Source organism: Gouania willdenowi, chromosome 4 (genome assembly GCF_900634775.1).
Source record: "Gouania willdenowi chromosome 4, fGouWil2.1, whole genome shotgun sequence".
NCBI lineage: Eukaryota > Metazoa > Chordata > Actinopteri > Blenniiformes > Gobiesocidae > Gouania > Gouania willdenowi.
In genome coordinates this window covers 27827520-27852836 of record NC_041047.1, presented here as the reverse complement: position 1 = coordinate 27852836, position 25317 = coordinate 27827520, and the positions used below count along the sequence as shown (strand labels likewise).

Here is a 25317-nt window from a genome sequence, read left to right as displayed (position 1 = left end):
AGGCTGTAAATTCCCATTAGGAAACATCTCCCCCTGTTGGAGGGACGCAACCAACAATCATTCTGCAACCACACAACATGAAAGATGATGGTTGCAGATTATTGCATTTCATCACACACACACACACGCACACACACACACACACACACACACAAACACACACACAATACCATTGAAATCTGGAATTAAACCCAACTACATGACAGTCGTGAGCAAAAGTCAAGTCTTCATACCCAGTTCACCTCATTTGCCCACTTAGTCGCTCTCTTTTCCTTATTCACCACCCCTATTTTTTGCCATTTTTCCCCCCCAACCCCCCCTCCATCGCTACTGGTTGGGGTCACATGTGACAGTGCTGAGAGTCACAGAGCAGCGCTACACAGATAATTGCCATGTGATAAAAAAGGTGATTGCCTGCTGGCACCAGGGGAGAATAATGCCATCAGGTGGCAATAAAAAAGCAGATGTCTGACACTAAATGAATGCCGCTGCAGCCCTGGCAACCCCCCCCCCCGGATTTTTTTTCATCTCATTCACTTTTTTCGGTGCCTCTTTGTGTTTCTTCCAAAATCAAACAAAGCTGAAAGAAAATTATTTTTTTTTTTTTGTTCATTTTCTGCTGGGGATTTGCTAAGTGCTGGGTAGAGCATAAATAAAGAGGAAATACACACTTTAATGTAAAACACTTTGAAAGAACACGGACGCATATTTATATTAAAAGTAAAATAAAATTACTTAAAAGATCTCTCACAAGATTAGCACATTGCTTTCTGCTGTCGTTTTTTTTTTTTTTTTCCCCCAGCTTTTATCAAAGCTACTTTGTATTACCCAACACATTCCAACATAATTACATGCTTGAGTTTCCAATTTGCTGGATTTTAATTTGGAACGAAGCATCAATGAGTGCCAGTGTTGTTATCCATGACAATGTGACGGATGGCATTAAGGATTGCATTATCTAAGACATGGATTGGAAGATAGGACGGTATTCTGAACATGCTAGTGTTTACAGCCGTATCATTATCGCTCCATCCAGGCCTGCAGCCTGTATAAGGTCACGAGGCCTTCACTGCAGAAGCTCTGAGCTTATTAGAATCAGCCAATGGTCCCTGGCAGTCTGAGAAAGCAGCAAATACACCAAGACAAAACCACAATGAGTGGTGTGACAGTGGTGTTATTCTAAAGTCAGACCATTCAACCTGAGGTGTAACCCTATTCACTTCCTAATGGAGGGCAGTCATTGCATTGCCTGAGCAACAAAAGTGTCAGAACCTTTAACACCTCTCTGTTAGTTTGCTTTTGTTTAGCGTCGTGCTCCATTTCCTTCTCTTTCAGTTTTATCCCGTTAAAGCCTCAATTCATCTTAATCAGAAAGGAATGGATGATCCCCATTTGTCATGTTGATAAAATTATGCACATGACAAAAGGCGTTAATAGATAGCAGTGGCAAAGCAGGTGGCTAATGGATGAGATGGCAGCGCTGGGCATTCTGCAGGAGGACAGCAGCTTTCAGGTTCCCTGACAGGGGCACTGTGGGAAAATAATTGGCTTTTCCATCGTAGGGTTTTCATGCAAATACAAGCAGACTCGTATATTCTATACCTCTACTGTCTCACAATGTCGTCATTAACATTTGTGCCAGTAGCAGAGGAATTTGATTTCTGCTTAACCGAGTTGGTCTGAGGCCACAGCTATCAGCGGCTCCCCGAACAGATACAAGTTATGCAGTATTAAACAGATGCAGGGACGGTGACAAGAGCTTGTTCTAGCTCTGTTTGTATTCCTGCGACACACACGTTTGCAGGGCTGATGGGCAGCTACACAGCCAGCAAAAAATTATTGATTTCCTAGATAAACCCACTGGTTCACAAGCTGCAAAAAGCCATTGTACAGAGATAGATTTTCCTGTGAATTAGGCATTCAGTGAAGAGTTTGCACAGGGAGGTTTTAAGCTGAGTGCACAAGCTCAAAAAGTCTCTATCACTCTTCATGCATGTTGTGTTGGATGGATGTTTGTGTAAATGTCTTTGTGTGCGTGTGCAGTGCAGGGCAGCGGTGCATGTGAGTATATTCTGTGGATTGTTTTAGGCGCTCACTTTTCCCTTCATGGTAGGTTGAACTGAAGAGTGAATAAAAAGCTATTGATTTGGTCCCGTGTTGAAAATCAACTGCCATTTGTTTACTGAATGTAGGCCTACTGCGATCATGGTCTGAAGTTAATGATGCTGGTTAACGTAAGGACTAAAAAACATGGACGTTTTAAAAAACATTGCACACCCTGTTCGCAAAAAAAATATTTACCACGAGGAGCTTGTGGTATCCAACTGAATAATAAAACAAAGAAAACGCCAAAACTCTGGATGAATGTGAAGCTACAAGCAGCAATTATCACAAATACATTAGAACAATTTTGAGCTGAGTCCAGGGAAGAAAACAGATGCAAGTGGGAGCCGTCTGTCTTGTTTCCATAAAACCAAACTGAGTATTGTGAAGTTTCACACTCATAAAGAAAAAGGCATCGCAACTCTGCAAACTTTGTCTGTTCCCCGAGCACAGAGATAATGTGCACATGTCAACGCCTTGATTTGTATGAGCCCATCAGACAGCTATTAAATCGTTTCTGCAGCTGGTGACAGCCTTCCTGCTGGGAGGATGGACAGATTCACTAAACATAGGTTGACAGGCTTCTTTTTTCTTCTCTTTCTTTCATTCCACTCTACTTTCTCCATACTTCACATGCACTATCCATCCATCAACCTCAACATATGCACCTCCCTCTGCTCTTTCCTCACTATTTTTCTTTCATGCTCCCCTTTTCTGTCTTTGTCTGACTTCTTCTTGACCTTCCTTCTAACCCCCCCCATACCCTGGATCTCACACATCCCGTCCCATTCTCCACCCATCGTCCTGTGTCCTTCTTCTTTAGCTCATGCAGCAGCAAGCAGCCATAATGGCAGCAAGCCATGGAGGTTACCTCACGCCCAGTGTGGCTTTCCCCGCCACACAAATTCACCAGATGGGGGCACTCAACATCAACAGCCTACCACCCACTCCCATGACCCCGGTGTCGGGTGAGTTTCATCAAACCCTGGGTGAGCACTAAGTTTCATTCCCTCTCCGTTTGTGCGTGTTTGTGCATTCGTACCATGCCGGCGAGGTCAAGTTGAGCTTCAATAATTTCTGTGTGCGTGCCCGCATGCCTGCCTTTATGCGTGCCTGAGTGCGTGCAAAGCAAGAGTAAAACACTCCAACTGCATCCGAGCTAGAAGGACAGAATGCCCTCTCACTGGCAATCCAAAACTACTCATGAAAAGAGGAATATAAGATAAAAGAAACCACATTGTGCATGTTTGTGAACTCAGTGGATACTTGGGGTGACTGTCCTAGCTGCTACGGAATAAGGAAAGTCATTAAATCAGTTTAAAGAGAGTCCGCTAATTTCCCCATAGTATTTTGACCTTGTACTTTAAAGCACTTGAGCATGATCTGCATGCAGTCGGGTTTGCTTTCCATAACAAACACCCACCATGCAGATGTAATACAGAGGAACTGGAGGGACTTTGAAATACCAACCCTCTGCATAACATTTGCTTATTCAGCAGTACTTCATTTTCCTTGAGAGTGAGGGAACTTCAAGATTCTTTGCTCACCCAAAGCAAAAACCAAAATAAATAATACAGCATCCAAAGCCTTTGTTGTGCTGCACGCGCCTACCGTGTCAACACTGCAGCTTTTGCACTGTTTAAGGTCTTCTGTGACTTTACTAAACTCAGAGGTCTAGAACGTTGCCAATCTATAACAAACTCTGAGCTGTGGTCATAGTAAGGAAAAATATGGATTACACAGTTTTTTAAGGTTCATTGTGCAAAGTGTTGCAGTTTTTCACAAACTCACAGCATTTACTGGAAATACTACTACCAAAAGGAAAAAAAAGTGCTGTTCTTAGACGCTTTTATCCCAAGCCCCAAAACACCATGTATGTAAAATGGTGCATTGAAGCGTGCTACTGAATAGTAATGTTTTCAACACTGGGCAATATATCTCGAGAATAGATCCATTTGTCAAATATTCTCTGTGATGTTTTCTGTGCAAACTGTGCACTTTTAGGTGGGCATAATCAATCTGAGACAGTGATTAAAAGGAGAACTCAGTCTTGCTGAAAAGCTTTTATTTTGATGGGTAAAGCGCTGACAGCATCTCAATTCATATCTTTCTGTTCATGCAAACTGCTACATAATAGTGCTGAAGAAAGAACCAGAGAGTTTGTGCTGGGCCAGTATTCTGTTGTGTTGTTTATGCCCTTGGTGCATTGCTTTTGAACGTCCTCAAAGGCAAACTCTGGGGCTGTTTTTAAAGGAAAGTTATCTTTAAAAGCAAATGACTTACAAGAAGGAGTTTGAAATTTTGGGCAAACATTTGGAAATGGCTAAATGGCCTGGATCATGAGAATGGAGTTGATACAGAAAGAGCAAGTTGAGGAGAGTAAATACGGTGTGATTCTGAGGTGTATGAAGTGGTGCCATTCATCTCCCGGAAGTTTCCTTCATCTGATTGCCTTTTATTGTTGAATATAAAATATTATTAACCCTTGAGAGAAAAATGGCTTTCATGAAGCTTCAAGGACTGCCATAAATATGATATGTTTTATTTCCCCCATCTTTATTCATTCATTTAACTGTGACTGCCAGCAGCTGCAGGAGAAGTGGTCCAGCTCACAGCATTGGTGTATTTATTCTCTCCTCTTCCACACTTGTGGCCATGACTTATTTAGAGTTCACTGGAAAGAATTCATAACATTACTGGCAAGGCTGTCTGTATCAGGAGTGCAGAGTGGGTTGCTACCTTAGCAGAAGTTTAATTTATGCATTAAGTCTTGCCGTCAACAAATTAAAAGCTGTGATGAAACGTATCACTTGTAACGGTTGGCGCGTGAGTTTAAAAAAAAAAAAATCAGAACCCTTAAAGCCCATTTATGCTCAATATTGAACACATATATAGGCCGTGCCTTCTGTACGTTCTCAGCAATTGTGTTTACTTTTTCTGCATGTTTAGAAAACGTTCAAATCCCACAATGATCAGTACCATCAGCACCTTAGGGTGCAGTACAGTATGTCTCTAACAGGCAGGACTTTAAGGAGACTAAAGTTGTAAGGAGCAACTTTTGACTTTTTTCTATCACAGTGGGGGCCACAAAAACATCACTGTCTGATCCGACAGCCACATTAATAACTATTAACATTCATATCAGCATTTAGAATAATGACCCATCGATGCATTAATACAGGAAGCAACAAAAGAGTTGTCAGATTTGTGTATTCTATTTGTCTCGCGTCTTTTGTATCTTTTCGTCTTGTTTGTTTATGTGGTTTTGTTTTTTTTTCAGTAATTCTGTATGTTTTTTAGTCTATGTATTTGTTGTTGTTTAAGATATTTTAGTTTATTTTTAAAGTCATATAGGGCCTGTACGACAAAGCTGGATTTCCTCTTAGCGTGCTAACTTTCGGTATTTATTCTGTGTGCTGTACTACGACTCTGGTTAACTACTTACAGGGCATTTTTTTGTACTATCATTGCACTGCAGGGAATATATAGATATAAAGCCTGAGTAAAATGAGACCTAAATTTCAAAGTCCCACTTGATTGTGCTCACAGCTTTACATTAACAAAGAGTTTTGATATTGTTGTAAATGATTATTGCACATTAATTAATGAAGAAGAAAAAAACAGATATTAACATTTTTTTAAATCATCACAATTTATCACAGGATTAATCTTGTAAGACAGTGATTATCAAGGGGCTCAAAGGTTAAGGGTCCCATTCAGAGAACAATGAGACATCTTTTTAATCAACAGATGCAAAGCATTTAAGCTTGATGGTGCATACGTCGTTTGCCAGATGGTGGGACTGATTAGAGCATGTATCCTTACAATGATGCATGATGAAGCTTTTTGAAGGTAATGCTCACCAGGTGCCGCCCCACAGACAACAGAAAGGATACAAGTTAAGCCGAATAATAGCAAAGGAGTAAACAACATCTATAAAAGAGGAGAAGATAAAAAAAATAAGTCATGCAGGGAGGGCGGGACATACAGTATGTGTGGAAGAACACATGCTGTCACGGTTGCTTTGTTAGGATGTGAAAAGAGTAATCAACAACGCTCTAATGTTGTTTTGCAAACCACTGCTCCGTGCTGAAGATGTACACGCACAAGTGCTGGTTACACAAAATATAGTGCAGATGCTCCACAGCCAGAGGATACATGAGTATAGCACAACAATCCTGCAGAACACTTACAACAGAGACGGATACTGCCGGTCAACAGATATTATCATGACAAAAACTCAAAAACACACAAAATGTGTTACTCGTGCCCAATAAATCACAAACTAACTCAGTGTGGTTTGCAATATGAACTAACACATTTTGGGCCACACACTCACACACAACACTAAACAGGCGCAAATGAGAGAAAAAATAACATTGTGTGATCCACGCTATCACCAGTAGTTCGGGTCCCATTTAGATGTATGTAAATGAGGTAATACTCAATACGCCTCAGAGTAAACAGCGGCTCATCCACAAACTCTAGTGCTATTTGTCACTTTCAGCAGCGCTGTTACCGCCGGTACTGCAACGGTACGCATCTGAGGCACAAATTTCCCTCAAATGGCAAACTTTGTGGGCGTGTTAGTGCCGATATATGATTAGAGCAAATTCTTCTGAGGATACGGGGGTTAAAAGAGCACAGATTCTGCGCAAATCGTGGCGCTATTAGCGATTGCGCTCCATTCTTTGTGGATGAGGCCTATTGTTGATGTTTTGCAAATAAGAAACAAACCTATCAAACAAATACAGCATGTCTGCAATTACAATCAGCAAGGTGGAAAACGTGTACCAAATGTCACATGATTTTTTTTGTTTCTTCTTAAAAAAACTGTCACATGACTTTTGACACTGAGCACAAATTACAAGAACTGTTTGGGGAGTCTTTTGTTTATTTGATTTTATTTTTTTAATGGTTGGCTTACTGCTACTCACTTTCATATATGAAAATAACTCAATAGTCTACAAAGAATGTGATACATCCACTGCTCCATTGCCTTTTCCAATCAAACTTCTTATTGGAAATTAAGGTATAGTAATAAAAGCAAATAACGTTTAGCCCCATTTAATACCCCTGTAGTGTATCAGATGATTTACATCTATATTGTTGAACTGAACCTTCTTTTAATATTGCTTGTGATTGCTTTGAGGGGGCACATCACTTTCTGTGACCAGATCTGGCTTGTTAATGAAAAACAGAGTTTTGCACAAGCGAAGAACAATGCAGGCTGCACAGCCATTCTCTTCCTGTTATTCTGAAAGACAGATAGGCTGCTATAGTCGTGCACGTTAGTGGCAGAAGTAAGTGGCGCTGTGCTGCATTCTTAGCCATGTTGTAGTAGTTTAAAGTATTAATGAAGGAGAGTTTGATATGTATTTAACAAGTAATGTGATTACAACAGTGTCTCTCATCTTCATCAATGACCATAGTTACAGAATGAGTTATTCCGAATTAAATTATTTGGAATTAAAGTGTTCTGCTTCGTGTTTACATGGAAAACAGGTTTATTCGGCTTTATTTAATTCCGCCTTAAGTCTGGGGGTTGGGAAGGGTTCTGATTGGACAGGGAGCGGACGTGACATATTCACGTCTATCGGGAAAAAGCACACAATAAACCTTTTATTGTCGGCTATAACATAGAAGACCACAAGAGAAGTGTTTTCACTTTTATTGTAGTTTTGAAGCAGCGGCTGAACAATAACACACTGTTTCACTTTGGTCCGCGGAGCTGAAGGAGATCGGAACTAATCACCAGCAAATAAAGCCCAGTACAACTCCGAAAAAAACAATAACCAGGAATACATTTTGCTCTGTGGTAAAGATGGTAGCTCTAACAACCAGTACAATGATAAACTTTGTGATATTAAGGCCTGTGCACGCAGTATGGGGACGCATTTAATCCGTCTCCGGGTTTTTGTTTCACCCGCCCGGTGAAGCCTGTACCGTTTCCCTATCTCCCTGTGTGTGTAATAAGTCCTGTGAATGTCCGCCTGTTTATGCTTCCGTCCATAGACTCTTTTCATTATATCCATGTCTTTTAAGGCCCTTATTAAATAATAGTCTCGCCAGGAGTCCGGGCGGCCATCTTGGCAGTGTCTTCTCAAGCATGTCATCGCAACTGGCTGAGTATGGGCAGAACGACCGGAATTAAATTAAAGCGGAATTAAACGTTTACAAAGATTGAGAAATTATTTAATTAGAAAATCAGAAGAAAAAACAGCCACCTAATCCGGATTTAAATTTTAATTCGGAATTAAAGCTCCCATGTAAATGTGGCCTATGTTGTCAAGAAGTCAAACATTAGGGACAGATTATTAGGGAAGATCACAAACGCGATATGGGCCCCATTCTTCCGTCTGGACTTAAGCGCTTTTTTTACGTGCCTGCAGTTACGCGCTTCTCTCCTGCAAGTATTCTCCAGTCCAGGCTCCTGACACGTCCACCACGCGTTAATCAACCAAAAGCGCGTAGTGTGTGAATGAAGGCGGTCTGAAGCCAAGGAGCGCACTTTTAATTTGAAACGCCTTCGTTGATAATGTAACAGGTTGATTTGATCAGATTACCGCTGGGTGAAGATGGGACACATTTTCCTGCCTTTCCTCCCTCATATTAACGCCAGATTAACTAATTGTGTGGAAAGCCTGATTTTATTAACTTCTTACATTCCGGCATTTAGAAATGATCAGCGCGCATTCACTTATTTACTCTTGTAGTGGATCAAACTGTGGCTTTACGTTGTACACATTGTTAAAATAGTTCAATCAGTCCGACGTCTGTCAGAGTTTCATTGTAAACGAGCTGACGCGTGCACCAACGGCACAGATAAAATATAATGAAATGTAACACATTTTGTCCCGTTTATAGAACTGGTAAATGTGAACATGTTAGAAATACTGATGGTCATTCCTTCTGTATTTGTCCAGAAGCGCGTCAGAGGAAAAGAACTTAAGCAGAAGGGAGAATACGTGCAAGGCCAGATTTGAATGGGAACGCCCACATTTCAGGGGCCGCTTCACCCACAGTCCATAACTGGGATGGAGGCACGCAGTGACAGACTTAAGTACAGGGAGAGAATAGCGTGTATACGTGCATGGGAGAATAGATCTCTATATGCATAGATCAGACATGGACAATCGGATATTATTCTAAATGCTGGTATGAATGTTTATTATGTTTCACTAAGATCAGACAATCACATTTTTGTGAAGCCAACTGTGGTAAAAGTTGCACATCTCTGACATAGATGGATCTCAACATTTTAAAAAGTTTGGAAAATATCTTCAAACGAGTAGTCAGAACTGCTATTTTCAGGAATTTTTTAATTAAAAGTATTCATTTTATTTTAATGTGAATAATCAGTTTGTTTCAGAAACAGGTTTTTTCAAGGACAAACATTTAAATAAGCCTTTTCACACTCTCGCAAATCTCGCTCTCATTCACTTCTCACGCTTGAGGTCAAAGGTCAAGAGGGATGAACTCACCTTGACTGATGGTGTTAACAGTGAGTCTGACAGATTTATATTATTTTTACCAATATAGCGTTGATTCCTTGAAAGATGTTTTGTGGAAACATAGTATCGGCCTCTAAGGCAGAACGGCTGAGTTAGCTGCTAAAGCTAATTCTGCACATAAGCTAAAAATTCTGTTTTTTTCTGGCTTTTCGAACTGTGACCAATCAGGTGATCAGTGCGATTTCACTTATCGACCTGTCCATCTTGTACACTTCCTTCAAATTTTTAAATTAAATTAAAATAATAGCTTAATAAAAATATTCATGGACCTGGTTAGTAAATGGTGAACCTTGTAAATGTACCTTTTCAAAGTGAGAACTCACACTGTCCTTTTCACACTCGAAAATCTTGCTTGTCCCATTAATAATAATAATAAATTTTATTCATTAGCGCTTTTCAAAAACTTTATAGTTGTTATAACAACTACACAAGTCAAAAAATAAACTAACAACAATAAAGGTAAATACAGAAAATTAGGGCTGGGCGATTTTGCCTAAAAAAAAGAATCCGATTTTTTAACGAAAAATTAGATTTTCGATTTGATTTTCGATGCACTTAAAGATGACTGCTGACATCAGATATATTGTCAAAAGTGCAACTTTATGGCTGTGATTTCAAGCTTTAACCCAAGTTTAAGCAACTTCACAGTAGCTTTTTTTGTGATTAAGAAATCAGATAACTACATATTTTATAACATATCACATTACAATTAAAAAAATAATAAACTCCTGTCCGCGCTATGTCTGGGACCGTAGCGCGGACAGAACGCGAAAAAGTCAGAAAAAACTGTGGTGGGAAAAAAATAAAAAGAATAATTAAAAAAATAATAATAATAATTTCTCCCATCAGTTTTAAAAAAGTGCTCGTATACGTGAACCATTCCTGGGTAGAGTCTGAATTCCACCCACTGGAGACCCAGGTAGTCTGTGTTTTTGTGCACCATCGGTTTTCAAAAGTGCTCAAATCGGGCCAAAAGTGGCATCAGCGGAAAACCCTGGTCCCCCCTCGAGTCCGAATATGTGTATAATGAATAATATCAACACTATTAAAACACTGAAGATCTCTGGACTAACATTACAAAGGCTGTTAGGTTGGAATTATCAACAGAGTGAACGTGCTTTTTTACGTTTATATCATCCTCGACCTATGACCCCCCCAGGTCGCGTATGCGCAAATCCAGAGTGTGAAAAGGCTTTTTGACAGAGCACTCCTCTATCCCATGTGACCCAGAGTATAAGGCAGGACACACCCCAGATTCATGAGCAGTCCATCAAATGAAAGGCGCACACTCACCTCATGATGCCACCTCTTTACAAAGCGGACCATATTTTAAATACATTTGAATATTTTCTGGATTAACCGACAAACAAAATCAGATTTACGTCACAATTTATTTACTTTTTATGCTTTAATATAAATGCATATTACTTATCTGAAGGGCAGTTCTCAAAGTCGTGCTGTTTGTTCATCGTATTTTAGATGCAGCTCTTCGCACTTCCAGATTTATTATTCACAGTCTTTCAATTTAAATGCATCACATTTTAAATCAGTTAGATGAAAGCATCTGTTTTGAGTGCTTATTACTTGCTCCAGCAAAAGACAGTCCTTGTGTTAATGACTGCACTCTCCAGCATGGGTATAGCATTCCTCTTTGAATTGAAAGTATAATTAGCATAATAAATACTTCTGTCGCTTGTGAAGACTTATTTTGTGAGGCAATCATTGCAAACAGCAAATCAACATTTTTTTTTCCCCTGTAAAGAAAAAAGGCCTGACAGAATATGAATGTAATCTTACTTCCCCCTACATAAATACAGTACACGTATATATGCGCGTGTGAGTATGCATACTGTACCATTGCCATGCAATTGCAGACTCCTTTTTATGCTGCAATAAAGAATGAAGACTTGGTAGTTAAAGAATATGTAATCTGCTGTCCCGTTGCTCTGCAGAGGAAACTGCATTCCATTATTCGTGGCCGATACACGCTGCACGCTGACAACCACATGGATATTTCAGCACTCTTGTGTGTGCATTGTATACAGGCTACAAATACAATTTTTCCCAATGGAAGAACTATCTGTCCACTGAGGTATAAAATGAGAATGCTTTGGGTTATTTATTTATTTTTTTTCAGATCGTACAGAATAATTTCAATATTTCTACTTGGCAACATTTCCATGATCTGTTTAGGTTGAATATTGGATGGCTATGACAGGGAGGATAAAGATAATGACTCTGTATTGTTAATGGCTTTCCAGTTAAATACAGCTTCAGCAAATATGATACTAATAATATATATTTTATATTTTAAAATACATGAAATAAGTTCTGCCAAAAAAAGAAGATGTAATGGAATCTCCTTCTCATTTAGTTTACTAACAGTAATCTATGTGAACTTGAGGATTCAACACTACATAGGCTTATTGTCTTTGGGTCATACTGACATTTTGTTGTGGCACTTATATTGTTTTGTGTCTGGCCATTGTTTTGTGTTATAGTTGTATTGAGGGCACAGCTTACATTTAACTTCAGTGTTTTTTTTTTTTTTTTTTTTTACTCATTTAAAGAGAAGTATTGAGAATAATTCAAACTGAGGAAACTTTTCCCTGAGGGCGCACACACACGAGGCAATCTGTGCCACGCTTAGCCATGTTTGTCACCAGTCCTGGTTGTTTGGTTCCGCCATGACATCACATTTTGTCCATAGAAAACAAACATGCCCTCATCATACAACAAAGTCAGCCAAAAATCAGTTAATTTACCATCTTACATAATCATAACGCTGTAAAGGTTATTAAGTCACTTGATTTAAAAAAAAAAAATAAGTAAGGAGTAAGACTAGAGGATTAGTCCCAACACTGAGCGTTAAATACAATAATGTCATTTAATGGCACTTATCATTTATTACAGATATTTTCAGGAGATATTCTTCATGGGTTAGAGACTATGGCGGCTTTTAGTTGAAGTTTTCCGTCGGGATAAACAGTTATTCACAGAGCAGCATCCTCACTTAACAGGAAGGCATAATGGAGACAAGCTAAAAATGAACCACACTAAGTAAAGATGTATGATGTAAGAGTTTTGCACAGCAACACAATTATGCGTGCAGCATGAAAACACACACACTCTCATGGAACATTGTGCATTGAAAATTTTACACCTGTTTGGGCCCTCTTTAGCTCGCTTTAACGACACCAGGGTCTGATTGCATGGAATGACCGGGTTGTTTGACCAGGTTTGAGCACACAACAGAAACTCTAACGCAAATCCAAAAAGCAGACTCTGGTCCACTTCCACACAGAAGTCATGCTGCGTTCATTTGCACTCGGAACCGGAAAGGTCCGGGTCGAAATTGACGACCTGGACCTTTCTGCTGTTTTATTCAGTAAGCTCGGAAAACATGACTGATCACAGTAAGCTGATGCTTATATATATATATCTCAAGTGTGATTTGAAAGCACCAGTGATGGGAATCCTGCATGAATCATGGAACCATTGACTGTTGAAAGAATGCATTGAACTATACCGGCATTAGGGCTAGGTGGTATACCACTTCATACCAAATAATGATATATGTTTTCGTTAAGATATGATTTTTAAATATACCGCCATACTGGAGTATTTCATTACAAAATTTTCGGAACGCTACGCTGGCCGCGTTTCAGACCAGACCCTTTTCAACGTTGCACTTCAAAATATGAAGGTAAACAGTAGCGCTCTGTTGTTAGTTGTGGTGTAAATCATACGTGTAAATGGATCAGAAAAATACAATTGAAAGCTCTGAAGCTGCATGTGCCTCCATGCGCATGCCTCTGCTACAGGAGAACAACACTCACAGACACGGAGGCACGGTTAGCTTAGCATGTCAGCAATAATACACAAAAAAAAGAGCCAAGGATCGCAATTTGTAATTCCTATAACGCGCAAATAAGTCCTGGTGGAGCTGCAAACAAAACACTACCTTATTCACCATATGAAACCACCACACTACTGAGTATGCAGCATTTAAAGCTAAGCTAGAGCCATTTGGTTGCTGTTGCAAACTTTATTCTACAATATTCACTCATGATGACAGTAAAATAGACCATCCTAAGTCTATCTACTGCAGTACTTTATCTCTAAACCAGTAGAAATGCTGTGAACACCTGATTATGCATGAAAAAAAAATATACCATCATATACTGTGAAACCGTTAAAATTTTGAAAAATACTGTGATATACATTTTTGGTCATACCGCCCAGCCCAAACGGGCATCACTATTTATGCAGAACAGTGTTCAATTACCAGAGTGGGAATGGAAATGCTTCTTACGGTGGTTGCACTGCTGTTGGTATTTCTTTTCCTTGTGGCGCCGGTTCAGTTCTCCGAAGGTCTACCCAGCCAATGGGAGCTGTAATCCTGCCCGCTTCTTTAATGTAAGAGGAGGACTTATGAAAAAACTAAAGTCGAGCGATAGAGTCGACACCATTACAAACACGCTTTACAAGTAAGACATGAGACTATATATCTTGTGCTCCCCTTCCGTGTTTCCGTAACAAAGAACTCGAGCTCCTGGATGCTCCGGCTTTTTCTTCTTAGTCCCGCCTTGATGGTGGGATCCCCGCTCTTCACACCATCATGTATCAGTGGTTCATGTGACGTGGAACGGTGGGTGTGACACAGTGTGTAGAATAGTGAATAAATGTGTGTTTGTGAGTGAGCAAATATCCCTCAGTCCCGAGCTCAAGGTGCGTTCTATTGCACTTTTTCCATTTGTTTGGTCTGATTTATTCGAGTTCCGAGTCCAATTGAACGCAGCATTAGCACAGTTGCAAACATTGTCGAGAGCGATTTGTTTGCAGTCTGAAAACAAGCACCTGTGTTGAAAGGTTAGGTAGTGACGCAAATGTTATGTGGAGCGCAGAGCATTGTGGGTAGCAAAAAGATCCGCCAAAAGCGCAAAATCAGAACACAATCATATAGAAGGTTGGAAAACGATGTGTGGACAGATGTGGGACTTTTTGGTCAGACGATCAGATTTTGCAGATGATTGTGGAAACATTGATGGTCCAGTCTGGGGACAGAAGAGGATGGATTTACATTTTGAGGTTCTGGCCAAATGATCTGCAAGGTACTTCTTCTTGTTTCTCTGCTCCATAGACAACTCCAGTAGAGAACTTCAGCGTGACTAACGAACTGCTCATGCACTTGCTTCAGATTTTTCAGGCAGAACGCAAACTAAGCCAAAAAAAGTTGTTATAATTCACAGTTTCTCTTGGCCCGTTCAGACTCAGTCCCCGACTGTGCTGGTGTGAAAGCAGCCTGAGCGTCATTTCTGTGTGATTAGACTGATAAACTGAATCTTTCAGTTGTTTACATTTTATTTAATGAATTAAAATCTTTCACTCCATTCAACATTCAATGACAGAACAACCCAAAAAAAATGAAAAACAGACTTAAACCTATATATAATAAATATAAATCCAAGTAAACACTATGACTTAATGAATATTGTCAGTTGAATCTATGGGATGTTTTTGCAACTTGCTAATCCAGGGTTTGATTGTGTTGGGAGCGTCAAAACACTTTCACAACTTCACTTGGTTTGTTTTGTTTCACACTGCAACTTTAAAAATAAACCTGCTGCTGATACCTTTGATTGAGGCCGTATTATTGCCAACTGGAAATATACTGTAACGCATATTCAGATCTATACAATTTGCTGTCCAATTAGTTTATACCTGAATGTATTCTGGGGAATCGTTGGTGGCTTGTTTTTTGAGCACATCATTCATTAATTGTCAAGGTGAAAGATGCATAACACTGTTTTTCACTGATTAAATAATGAATAGCAGCAGAAATAGCCACAAACACAAATAGGTGGCGGTGGTGGGGTAAGGGATTAGGAAACGGGCTTGTAATCAGAGTCACTGGTTTGAATCCAACCTGGGCCATCACTATGGGATGCCGTGTTGTACGTCGTTATGGATAAAAGCATCTGCTAATATTGTACAACAAATACCTTATTGTTTATTTTCCTGGGACTACACAGTCTTGCTGCTGTGGTTTACAAAGATGCCAAGCACACTCACACACTGGTGTCATTGGCAGTTTATTTACATTACATTACTCAGTTCATCCAGCTCAACTCCTTTAAATCAAACCCCTCCCCCGTCACTACAGGTGTGCCACAGGGGTCAGTCGTGGGGCCCCTTCTCTTCATTATTTACCTTCTTCCCCTTGGCAATATCTTCTGTAAATTTGGTATTCATTTTCACTGTTATGCTGATGACACCCAGCTCTACCCCCCCCCCCCCCCCACCACCCCCCGTCTTCGCTTACCAACTGTATCACAGAAGTTAAATCATGGTTAAATCATAATCTCCTAAAACTAAATAGTAACAAAACAGAGGTTGTCCTCATTGGAACAAAATCAACACTCTCTAAATCCAATAGTTTCTCCATTCAAATCGACAACTCCTTGATCTCCCCCTCCCCACAGGTTAAGTGTCTGGGTGTCATCCTCGACAGCACTCTATCGTACAAATCCCACATCAATAACATCACCTGGTCCGCATATTTCCACCTTCGTAACATTAATTGCCTCCGCCCCTCCCTCACCCCTCACACTGCTGCTATCCTTGTCCACAGTCTCGTCACTTCCCAACTTGATTATTGCAATTCCCTTATATTTGGTCTCCCCAGCAAATCCCTCCATAAACTCCAGTTAGTCCAGAACTCAGCTGCCCGCATCATCACCAAAACACCCTCTATCTCCCACATCACTCCTGTTCTCCACCATTCTTCCCATTCAATTCCACATCCACTTCAAGATTTAGCTTCACTTTTACTGTTGTTTTTATAGTGCTTTAGCTTTGATTGTATTGTGGTTTTATCATCTACTATTAAGTGATCTTGGGTGACTTGAAAGACGCTGATGTTCAAATAAAATGTATTATTATTATTATTATTATTTACATTAGGTACCCACAATAGACTTGATTTGCAAAAAAAGACACATATTTTGACTCAGGACATGTTGTACAATGAACGCGATGAAATGTAAGCTGACCAACTGAAGCCTGACACTGTTGGAGAAAATGAACTCTAAAGCAGGAGTTCTCAGCTGCTCTCACCCTGGGACCCACATTTTGCCACGGTCATTAAATCGCGATCCACTTATTTTTAGAATTTACTGAACCAAATCTAGTTTTTTTTTCAAAAATAGCTGTTGAAAACACTCATATAAAAATCTATATTTTTTCCTGCGCAACATGCATTTCATAGCATGCCTGTCAAAAGAAAAGCTTCTTTCAAAATAAAAGACAAGTCCAACATGAGAGACATTAAGTATGTGTATATTTTTGACCAGCTGTTCACGACCCACCCAGTACAGGTCCGTGACCCACTTTTGGGTCTTGATTCACCAGTTGAGAATCGCTGTTAGAAAGGGACTCACATGAAGAAGTCAATGCTTATTCCAGCTCAACATTCTACATCCAACCAAACAGAGTTTAATGTCCCTATAGTTTCAGTATTAGACATTAAGAAGGATTTTGAAATACCCAAACTACATTCTACATATTACTTAATGTTATTGTCATTTCTTCCTCAGGACTAAAAATGTTCTGCTGTCCTTGAACTTCTGCATATGAGTCTATGCTACCACCCATTTTCATGACTATAACTCGGATTACCACTAGAACAGACGCACGCGTGTACAGGTGTAGTCCTGCGGCACCGCTAAGCCTGGGAAAATGAATTTGCCTGATGATGGAGAGGATGCATTATCTAGTGGTACAGCCGAGTGCGTGTGGCCCGAGCAGACTCGCTGTCTCTAGCCCTTAGAGTCGGAGCTGCAGTCTCCTGGGCCCTGGTAGGAGAATGGGCTCAAGCTGCAGGCTAATTCATCACATCTCCGCAGAAACAAGCTACTGAAGGGAGGTTTCATAAAAGAAAGGGGGAAAAGCGATAAAGGGGTGGTGGGGGAAACCAGTGCAAAAGACACAACAGCTCTCATAGGACGAGGACTGTTCACGGTTGTTTCCAGAGGTGTAAAGAGTACTGATATATGCTGCTCAATTAGAAGTACTGTGACTTGATTCAAATTGTACTCAAGTACAAATACAAGTAGAAGTCATACATAAAATACTCAAGTACAAGTAAAAAGTAGCTCAATGAAATAGTACTCAAAGTACATGTTACGAGTTACTTTCACCCCGCCATGTTTATTGTAGGGGAGTGAAAATGAATATTGCCATGTTCCCTTCATACAGTAAACAACTCATGTATGAACTTGTTTATTTTGTTTACTTGCTTGTTTCAGTCTAACAAATATATTCAAACATAAATCACAATTTAAAAAGATATATAACAAGACTGAAACAGGCAGAAGCAAAAAGCTTATATGCTTTTAAACTTAAAACAGAAGAGACCAATATATATATATATATATATATATATATATATATATATATATATATATATATATATATATAATATGAAATAACACCAATTAATTCAATTCAAAATAAATATAACTACATTTATGAACTCTGAGAAAATGGCGTTTAATATGGTTGCTTGGCTATAATGTGATGCATTTGATTGTTCAATTCAACTTTATTTATCAAGCGCAAATTACACCAAAATAGGCCTCTTGAAGCACTTATCAAAAAATACAAATCTTTAAGAGAAAAACCCAATAAATAATAATAATAAAAATGCATTGGCTTTTATATAGCACTTTATCATAGACACTCAAAGCACTTTACAGAATTAAAGGATTATTCTTTCACTTCACACTTAGTGGTGGTAAGCTACTATTGTAGCCACAGTTGCCCTGGGGCAGACTGACGGAAGCGATGCTGCCATAGTGCACCATCGGCCCCTCCGACCACCACCAACACTCGCTCACACACTACATTCATACTAGGCAATGTGGGTGAAGTTAAATCCACTAATCCACCAGATTATTTGTCTGGTCATTTCATTTTTTGTAGTTCTACAGTGTCTGTTGATCATTTTTAAACAAAAAGTAATAATTTGCTCAGTAACGGTTGGGTGTAGAAAGGTAACAAATGACTTTACTTCTTTTAAAACCTACTTAAGTACAAGTAAAATTACTGATTTAGAAATGTACTCAAAAAAAGTAAGTACACGCAACTTAATTACAGTAACGAGAGTACAAGAAGAGATGGAAAAGAGATTCAGGAAGTAAAGACTTTAAGATTAAAAGGGAATAGAGTTGAAAAAAAAAAAGAAAGCATAAAAAGAGATTAAATCGCTTTGAAATTTCCTCTGTTAAAACATGATTTTTTTTCATTAGAGAGGAAGGAAAGGAGGGGAAATGTAACGTGGAGTCTGAAAGGAAGAATGAAGTCATAGGTAGATAAAAGGAAAGTGAATCCTGTGTGTATAAGTGCAGCAATAACGCAGTGAAGGGGTTTTTAGTGTGAGATGTAAAGCATATTTACCATCACATTAGCATAGCACTCAGCTTATGTTTTGTGTATACTGGATGTGATTGTTTATCCGAACGCCACTCACAAGGGGTTCCTTATTGAGGCACCAGATTGCAGGGATATGGCATGCTTAAGGGTTTCCGTGACAACCTGAGTTTTCTGTTCAATCAGGATGAGAGTTTCCAGATTGAGGGGTGGTCCTCAGGGGAGCTGTACTTCAATGAGCTGGGATGCTTTGCCACGGACTAGCCCTTTTCAGAGACACATCACAAAGTGAGATTCGTCTCGGAATGGGTACTTTGACTTCCTCGGCATAATTGGAAGCACTTTGTGAAGGAGGGGTCCTTTTAAAATGCATTGAAGGAAAGACAACAGGGTGCATCCAATTTCGATTCCACTCATGGGCCTCTCTGCAGCTGCCTTTCAATCATCTACCATAGATGTTATGACCCAGTCATTCGTCAAACTGCAAACTTGTGCTTTCATCTCGTTTTTTATGAGGCATTTTTTTAAAAAACGCAGTTTTTGTGTATTGCCACTTGCTCGGCCAAGCAAATCTGCCTCTGTAATCTGCCTCTATATAGTCAAGATCATTTTCTGTGTCTTTTTTTTTTTCCCCCCCGTTTTCCCCTGAAGTTGCATTGTGGTTTCATCATATTGAGCAGTAAGAACCAGCAGGGTATCGCACATATTGCACAAACACAACAGACGGGCTCATATTTCACAGGTTGACTTCCTCTGCTATTCTATAAGATAAGTCACAGCAAACGGCAGGTATGTGACAGCCGTCGAACACGTGTTCTCACATAATGGGGAAAATGCAGCATAGCTTGTGGTCACAAGGAGTCCTGTATGTGCGTGCGTGCCTGCGTGCGTGTGGCCGGCTGTTTTTTCCTCTCTGTACGCGGTAAAACAGCATGCTGTGTGTGTGATCACACACCTCATACATTTTAAACACTCTGTTGCATCCTATAGAGCCCAGCACACACATAAAGCTAGCAATTCAGTGACTGTTTTTTTTTTGTTTTGTTTTCCCAGCAGGCCTTAGTTCTCCACCAGCCAACATCACCACATCTGCCGTGCCCAGCATCGTCACCCCCATTGTCAACGGATTCACCGGCATCCCTCATCAGCCTAACGGACACCCTGCGGTGGAGACGTTGTACACCAACGGCCTGCCACCGTACTCCACCCAGAGCCCCACTGCGGCCGACACCCTCCAACAAGCATTCACAGGTGTACAGCAATACACAGGTGAGCAGCACAAACAACCTTGTTTACTTCTCTGGATTCCTGAGGTAGCTACAGTATAGGACACAACAAGATACCATCTTATTATTATTATTATTATTATTATTATTATTATTATTATTATTATTATTATTATTATTACTACTCTGTGGGTTGTTGTGTGCATTCAGTGTTGCCAAGACACAAAATATAAGAACCTTCATGTCATGTCTCCAGGATTTTGATCGTGGGTGGTCCCCAAAAACATAGTTCATATTTAAAAAAAAAAAAAGTTTCCCTTTTGTTTCAACACTTTTCTGTGGCAACCCTGAAATCTGAGTTAAAAAAAAAAAAAAAATACAATGAAGTAGGGGTGTAACGATACACAAAAATCACGGTTCGATACGTACCTCGGTTTTGAGGTCACGGTTCGGTTCATTTTTGGTACAGTATGGAACAAAATGCAAAACATAAATTTTCTTGTTGTTTATTCGAAACTTTAGTAAACCAACAATGTATTTAACATTATACAGAATATGAAAATAAAGTTGAAAAAATACAATACTATTGTATTGTGTGCTGCCTGGTAATAATAATATTCTCAAACAAAAAAATACATAAAATATTATTTAAAAAAATAAGCTCCTCACAGCTTGTTTACAGCTTTTATCTGCTGCTATAACGACTCAGATGGCAGTTGTTACAGCTTTGGTTAGGTCTGAGTTGCTAGGCAGAGGCTGCTTGAATGCCGAAGTCAGCTGCGTTTGCACTGAGGACGTTTTCTTTCGTGTCGCAGTGATATTCGCACTCGGGTGGTGTCGTTTCAAGTGAGTTAAATCATGTATCATTTGTTTATTCGTTTTTCATTATGTAACAAAAACATGAAAAATGAAAAAAAAAAACACACATTATTTCATATTTGTTTCCAAAACCAAAATGAAAAAACAGAAAACGCCTTGTTTTTCAAATTCGAGCTCTTTTTCTTCCGTACAGAAAAATGAAAAACGGAAAACGAAAACCTTTATTAGTTTTCTCCATTACGATTTGCCAAAGTACATGACCCAGAATCCTCTGAAATGTCCGTGAGGAGGTTCTGTGCCCAACACCAACTAAAGCCAAAAGGACACATTTCGGATGCACAGTTGGAAGCAGCGATCTTGTCATGCCAAACTGCCTTTAGCATAGCCGTTAGCGGCGGGTGAGAGTACATTTCCGGGTCACGTACTTTGGAAAATCGGTAATAGAGAAAACGAATAAAGGTGTTAGTTTTCCGTTTTCTGTACCGAAGCAAAAGAGCTGGAATTTGAAAAACAAGGCTTTTTCCGTTTTTTCATTTTGATTTTGGAAACAAATATCAAATAATGAGTGTTTTTTTCATTTTTCATGTTTTTGTTACATAATGAAAAACGAATGATACAAGGATTGAGTTAGCATTTTTGTCGTGTTCCCGGAAACATACCCGACCTCAGCTGAACAATGTTGGCACACTGCCCACACTGGACTTTAGCGATAGGGGAGGGGCCTCCAGCTCTGGTTTCTCACTATCGTTAGCCTTGACATACACGGGCTGCAGATGTAGCTGCAGGAGGAAGTAAACACACGCAACTTCCGTTCCATTCCGTAAACTCACCCGTGCACAACCCTGTACTCGAACCGAACGTCCTGTACCGAACGGTGTAATACAAATACATGTATTGTTACACCCTTACAATAAAGGCAGTAATGTTTGTGTGATTAAAACTTGTGTGATTATTATTCTGAATGACAAACAACAAAAACAAGGCATCATTATGTTGAATAATTCAGCAACAACAAGGCGTTCCAAGTGATTATTGAAAGGCTTTAAAAACACGAGACAGGGCTTTGGTAAAGAACATTTTAAAATAATTTCAAAATAATAAAGGAAGTAACATGAATACAGTCTGCATTACTGTGTTCAATAATACAGGCTTAACAGCAGTAATGCATTTGTGAACGCAGTATATTGTTTTCTGAACTTTTTGGCATTAAAATGCTTTTAATCACCGTTTACAGCTGTTGTGGTTCTGAACGGTGTCCTGGTTGTTGTGGGACGTCAGACAAATGATTTCAGAGAAAGTCCAAATTTACCCTGTCGGACCCCCGACTCTAAGTATCAACCCCCTGATCGATCACATAAGAGTTCTGAGTTGCATTGAACGCAGCATGAGGACATTCACTTCCTACCAGGGTTGGGGTCAATGACATTTTTCAGTTACAAGTACATTTGAAATTACCCATGTTTGATTACAATTCAATTACAATTACATTTTATCTGCAGAAAGTCAATTACAATTACGCTCTCAATTTCTACCGTTCAATTACAATTCTTCACAATTACTGAGCCTGAAATAAATAACATAATAAAAGTTAACCTTTTTCTTCTGTTAGCTTTCTGTTAGCATCTCTTATGATAACGGCTCCTAAATCAGCTGTAAAATACACTAAAAACTTCTAATTTCTTTCCTATCTATTGATTACATTGTTAGGCTTCATAAAACATAGGTTTTAATATATTTAGTGTGGGCTTCTGAGCCTTTTTGTGTCAGTATACCCCTCGTTTTCATTTTTTTTTAAATGGTAAAATGTGGGAAAGCGTAATTTGAAGCATATTTTAATAATTGTTAACTACATATGTATAGAACTGTAACATTGTGACAGCTTTGCGTTAAATTATCATTTCTATAGAATTTTCAACTCCATTACAATTTAACTACGATTACGACAGCAACAGATTTTTAAAAATACAATTGCAATTAAAATTACGTCACAATTGTAATTAATTATCAATTACGCGATTACATTTTTCCATGCAAAAGTAACATTACCAGTGGGTTGTGAGCAGCCAGGTGTTATTAAAGCTGCCATTTCATCAGACCTGCTCGCTGCCATGTTGCTCATTAGGGTCGTAGGAGGAGGAGTTGTGACGCAAACCGTGACCCGACTACATGGTGATTCCAATGGCTGACGGAGGCTGACAGAAAGTGGCTGAAGTAATCACCATGTAGTTGATTAAGGGATTTTGTCACAACTTCTCCTACGACTCTGGCACGGCAACATGGCAGAAAGTATTTCTGATGAAACAGGTTTAAGTAACTCCTGGCTGCTCTAAAAACAACTTTTATAAAGAAAATAAGCCATTTAAACCTCCAGTATTCTATATGATCTTTTGATAGAGCTTGCACTTGGTATTCACTGCAGGTGACCTTTAATGAGTTAAGCACCATCTTTTCACTCTTCTGAACATAGCTGCTGATAACTTGGTACGACCGTTTTAAGTGCACTTAATGTTTTAGTTTTTTTGTTTATTTGTGGGGTTTTATTCCTGTTTTTACCTATTATGAAGTAACTAGAATATTTTTTTATACATTACGTTACATTTATAAATTGCAAAAACGCTGCCTACTTTTTGTTCCAGATGCGCTTTGACTTGACTTTCATTTTGAAGGTGCTGAAAACTAAAGCTTTTACTATAAAAGGTTTAAACTGCACCATTTTTTTCCTTTTGTTTAAAGAAATATGAGAATTACGATACAATAGAAACATATGTGAAAATGTGCCATAAAAGGTTTGTTGATACGTTGTATGTGGAAATGCAGTCAAGTAAAAAGTTTTTGGGTAGAAGTGAGAAATGATTGAGAAATAATTGAAAAGATCATTCTATGACATATTACGTTGGATTCTAAAGGATTCCTAAAGGCTCTTTATCTGGATAAACATACATTTAGTAAAGCAGAAAGGAATATCATTGATTTTAGTTCATTAATAGCAAAGACATTTATTTCTTAAATTGAGAAAAATATGAATGGATTTAGTGCCTCCCAATGGTTAAAACAAATGCTGTCTAGCTTAGCTTTGGAAAAAATTAGGGGTGTCCCGATCCGATATTGATATCGCATAACATTCCACACTACAAAATAAGTCATAAAAGTATGTATGATTCGTGCTGATATCGGATCGGATCGATATCGGTATCGACCAATACTCAAGGCTGCAACATCGGTATCGTATCGAAAGTGAAGAAGTTGTATCGGGACATCCCTAGAAAAGATAACATACATCCATAAGTCAAAGCATTATATATTCGAAAAGATTTGGGGGCCTTTTATTGACTTTATTAAGAACTTGGATGTTTCTGACATCTTAACTATTTTTTTTAATCTCTTGCAGTTATGAACAATGTGTAGATATGTTTATCTCCTAAATTCTAAGAGAAGCTGTCATGCCCTCTACCTCTGGCATCTCCTGAACTGGTCCGTTGGCACCATCTGGTGGTCTCCATGCCTCACTATCCAGACTACTCAACTCTAATCATCAGGATTGCTTCCAGCTGCGGCGGGGAGTGGTCACACCACTACTTAAGACACCGGCAGACCACAAACCGACGCCAAACTGTAAGCATTGCAGACTCTGACCCTCTCAGCCGATGGGAGCTCTCCTGCTTCCTTCCCTCCTGGAACCATCATCACCGCTGGAATCCCTCAGCTCACTCCACCCTTCAGCTGGTTCTTCCCCACTCCTGTGCCAGGCTCCTTCGTTTCGGCCGCGTTGGCTGCAGCTCGAGCGTCTCTGTGTTCCTGCCCATTTGGGGTTCAGAGGTTTCCTTTGTTAGTTTAGTCATTCTGAGTTTATGCCTTTAGACCTAGGGTTCTGTTTTTTCATCAGTAGTTTCCTGATCGTTTTTAGTTAAAATTAGTATTAGGTCTCCCTCAGTTAGCTCAGCACTTAATTTCTCCACCACCCCACTTAGGGCGCTGGTAGGTTTTCTGTTGTATTCAGTTTTTGTGAAATAAATCAGTTAATTGTATCTGTGCCTCCTGTTGTGCTGTCTGCGCTTGAGCCTCAGTTCCGTCTCGTGACAGTACAGTTTGGCCATAATGAGCTCAGCAGACCGCACTACAGATGAGGCCTCAGCCGCTCATCATGCTGTAGTTAGTCATGACGCAATTCTAGGCCGGCATGATGAGCTACTCAAGACTCTCGTGTCTAGCGTTAAAGCTCTAAT

The 25317-nt window shown here is 39.4% G+C and overlaps 1 protein-coding gene across 14 annotated transcripts in view; it reads left to right on the top strand.

Moving 5' to 3' along the window:
* celf5a (cugbp, Elav-like family member 5a) overlaps nt 1-25317 on the top strand; it is a 295578-nt gene that overhangs the window by 252596 nt on the left and 17665 nt on the right. For 7 of the 14 annotated variants that reach the window (XM_028443418.1, XM_028443410.1, XM_028443419.1 and 4 more), the window contains 2 exons: nt 2927-3092; nt 20103-20318. In XM_028443418.1, the coding sequence (XP_028299219.1) occupies nt 2927-3092; nt 20103-20318 (382 nt within the window). The remainder of the gene's footprint in view (nt 1-2926; nt 3093-20102; nt 20319-25317) is intronic. The other 7 variants (XM_028443423.1, XM_028443422.1, XM_028443416.1 and 4 more) reach the window with 4 other exon arrangements.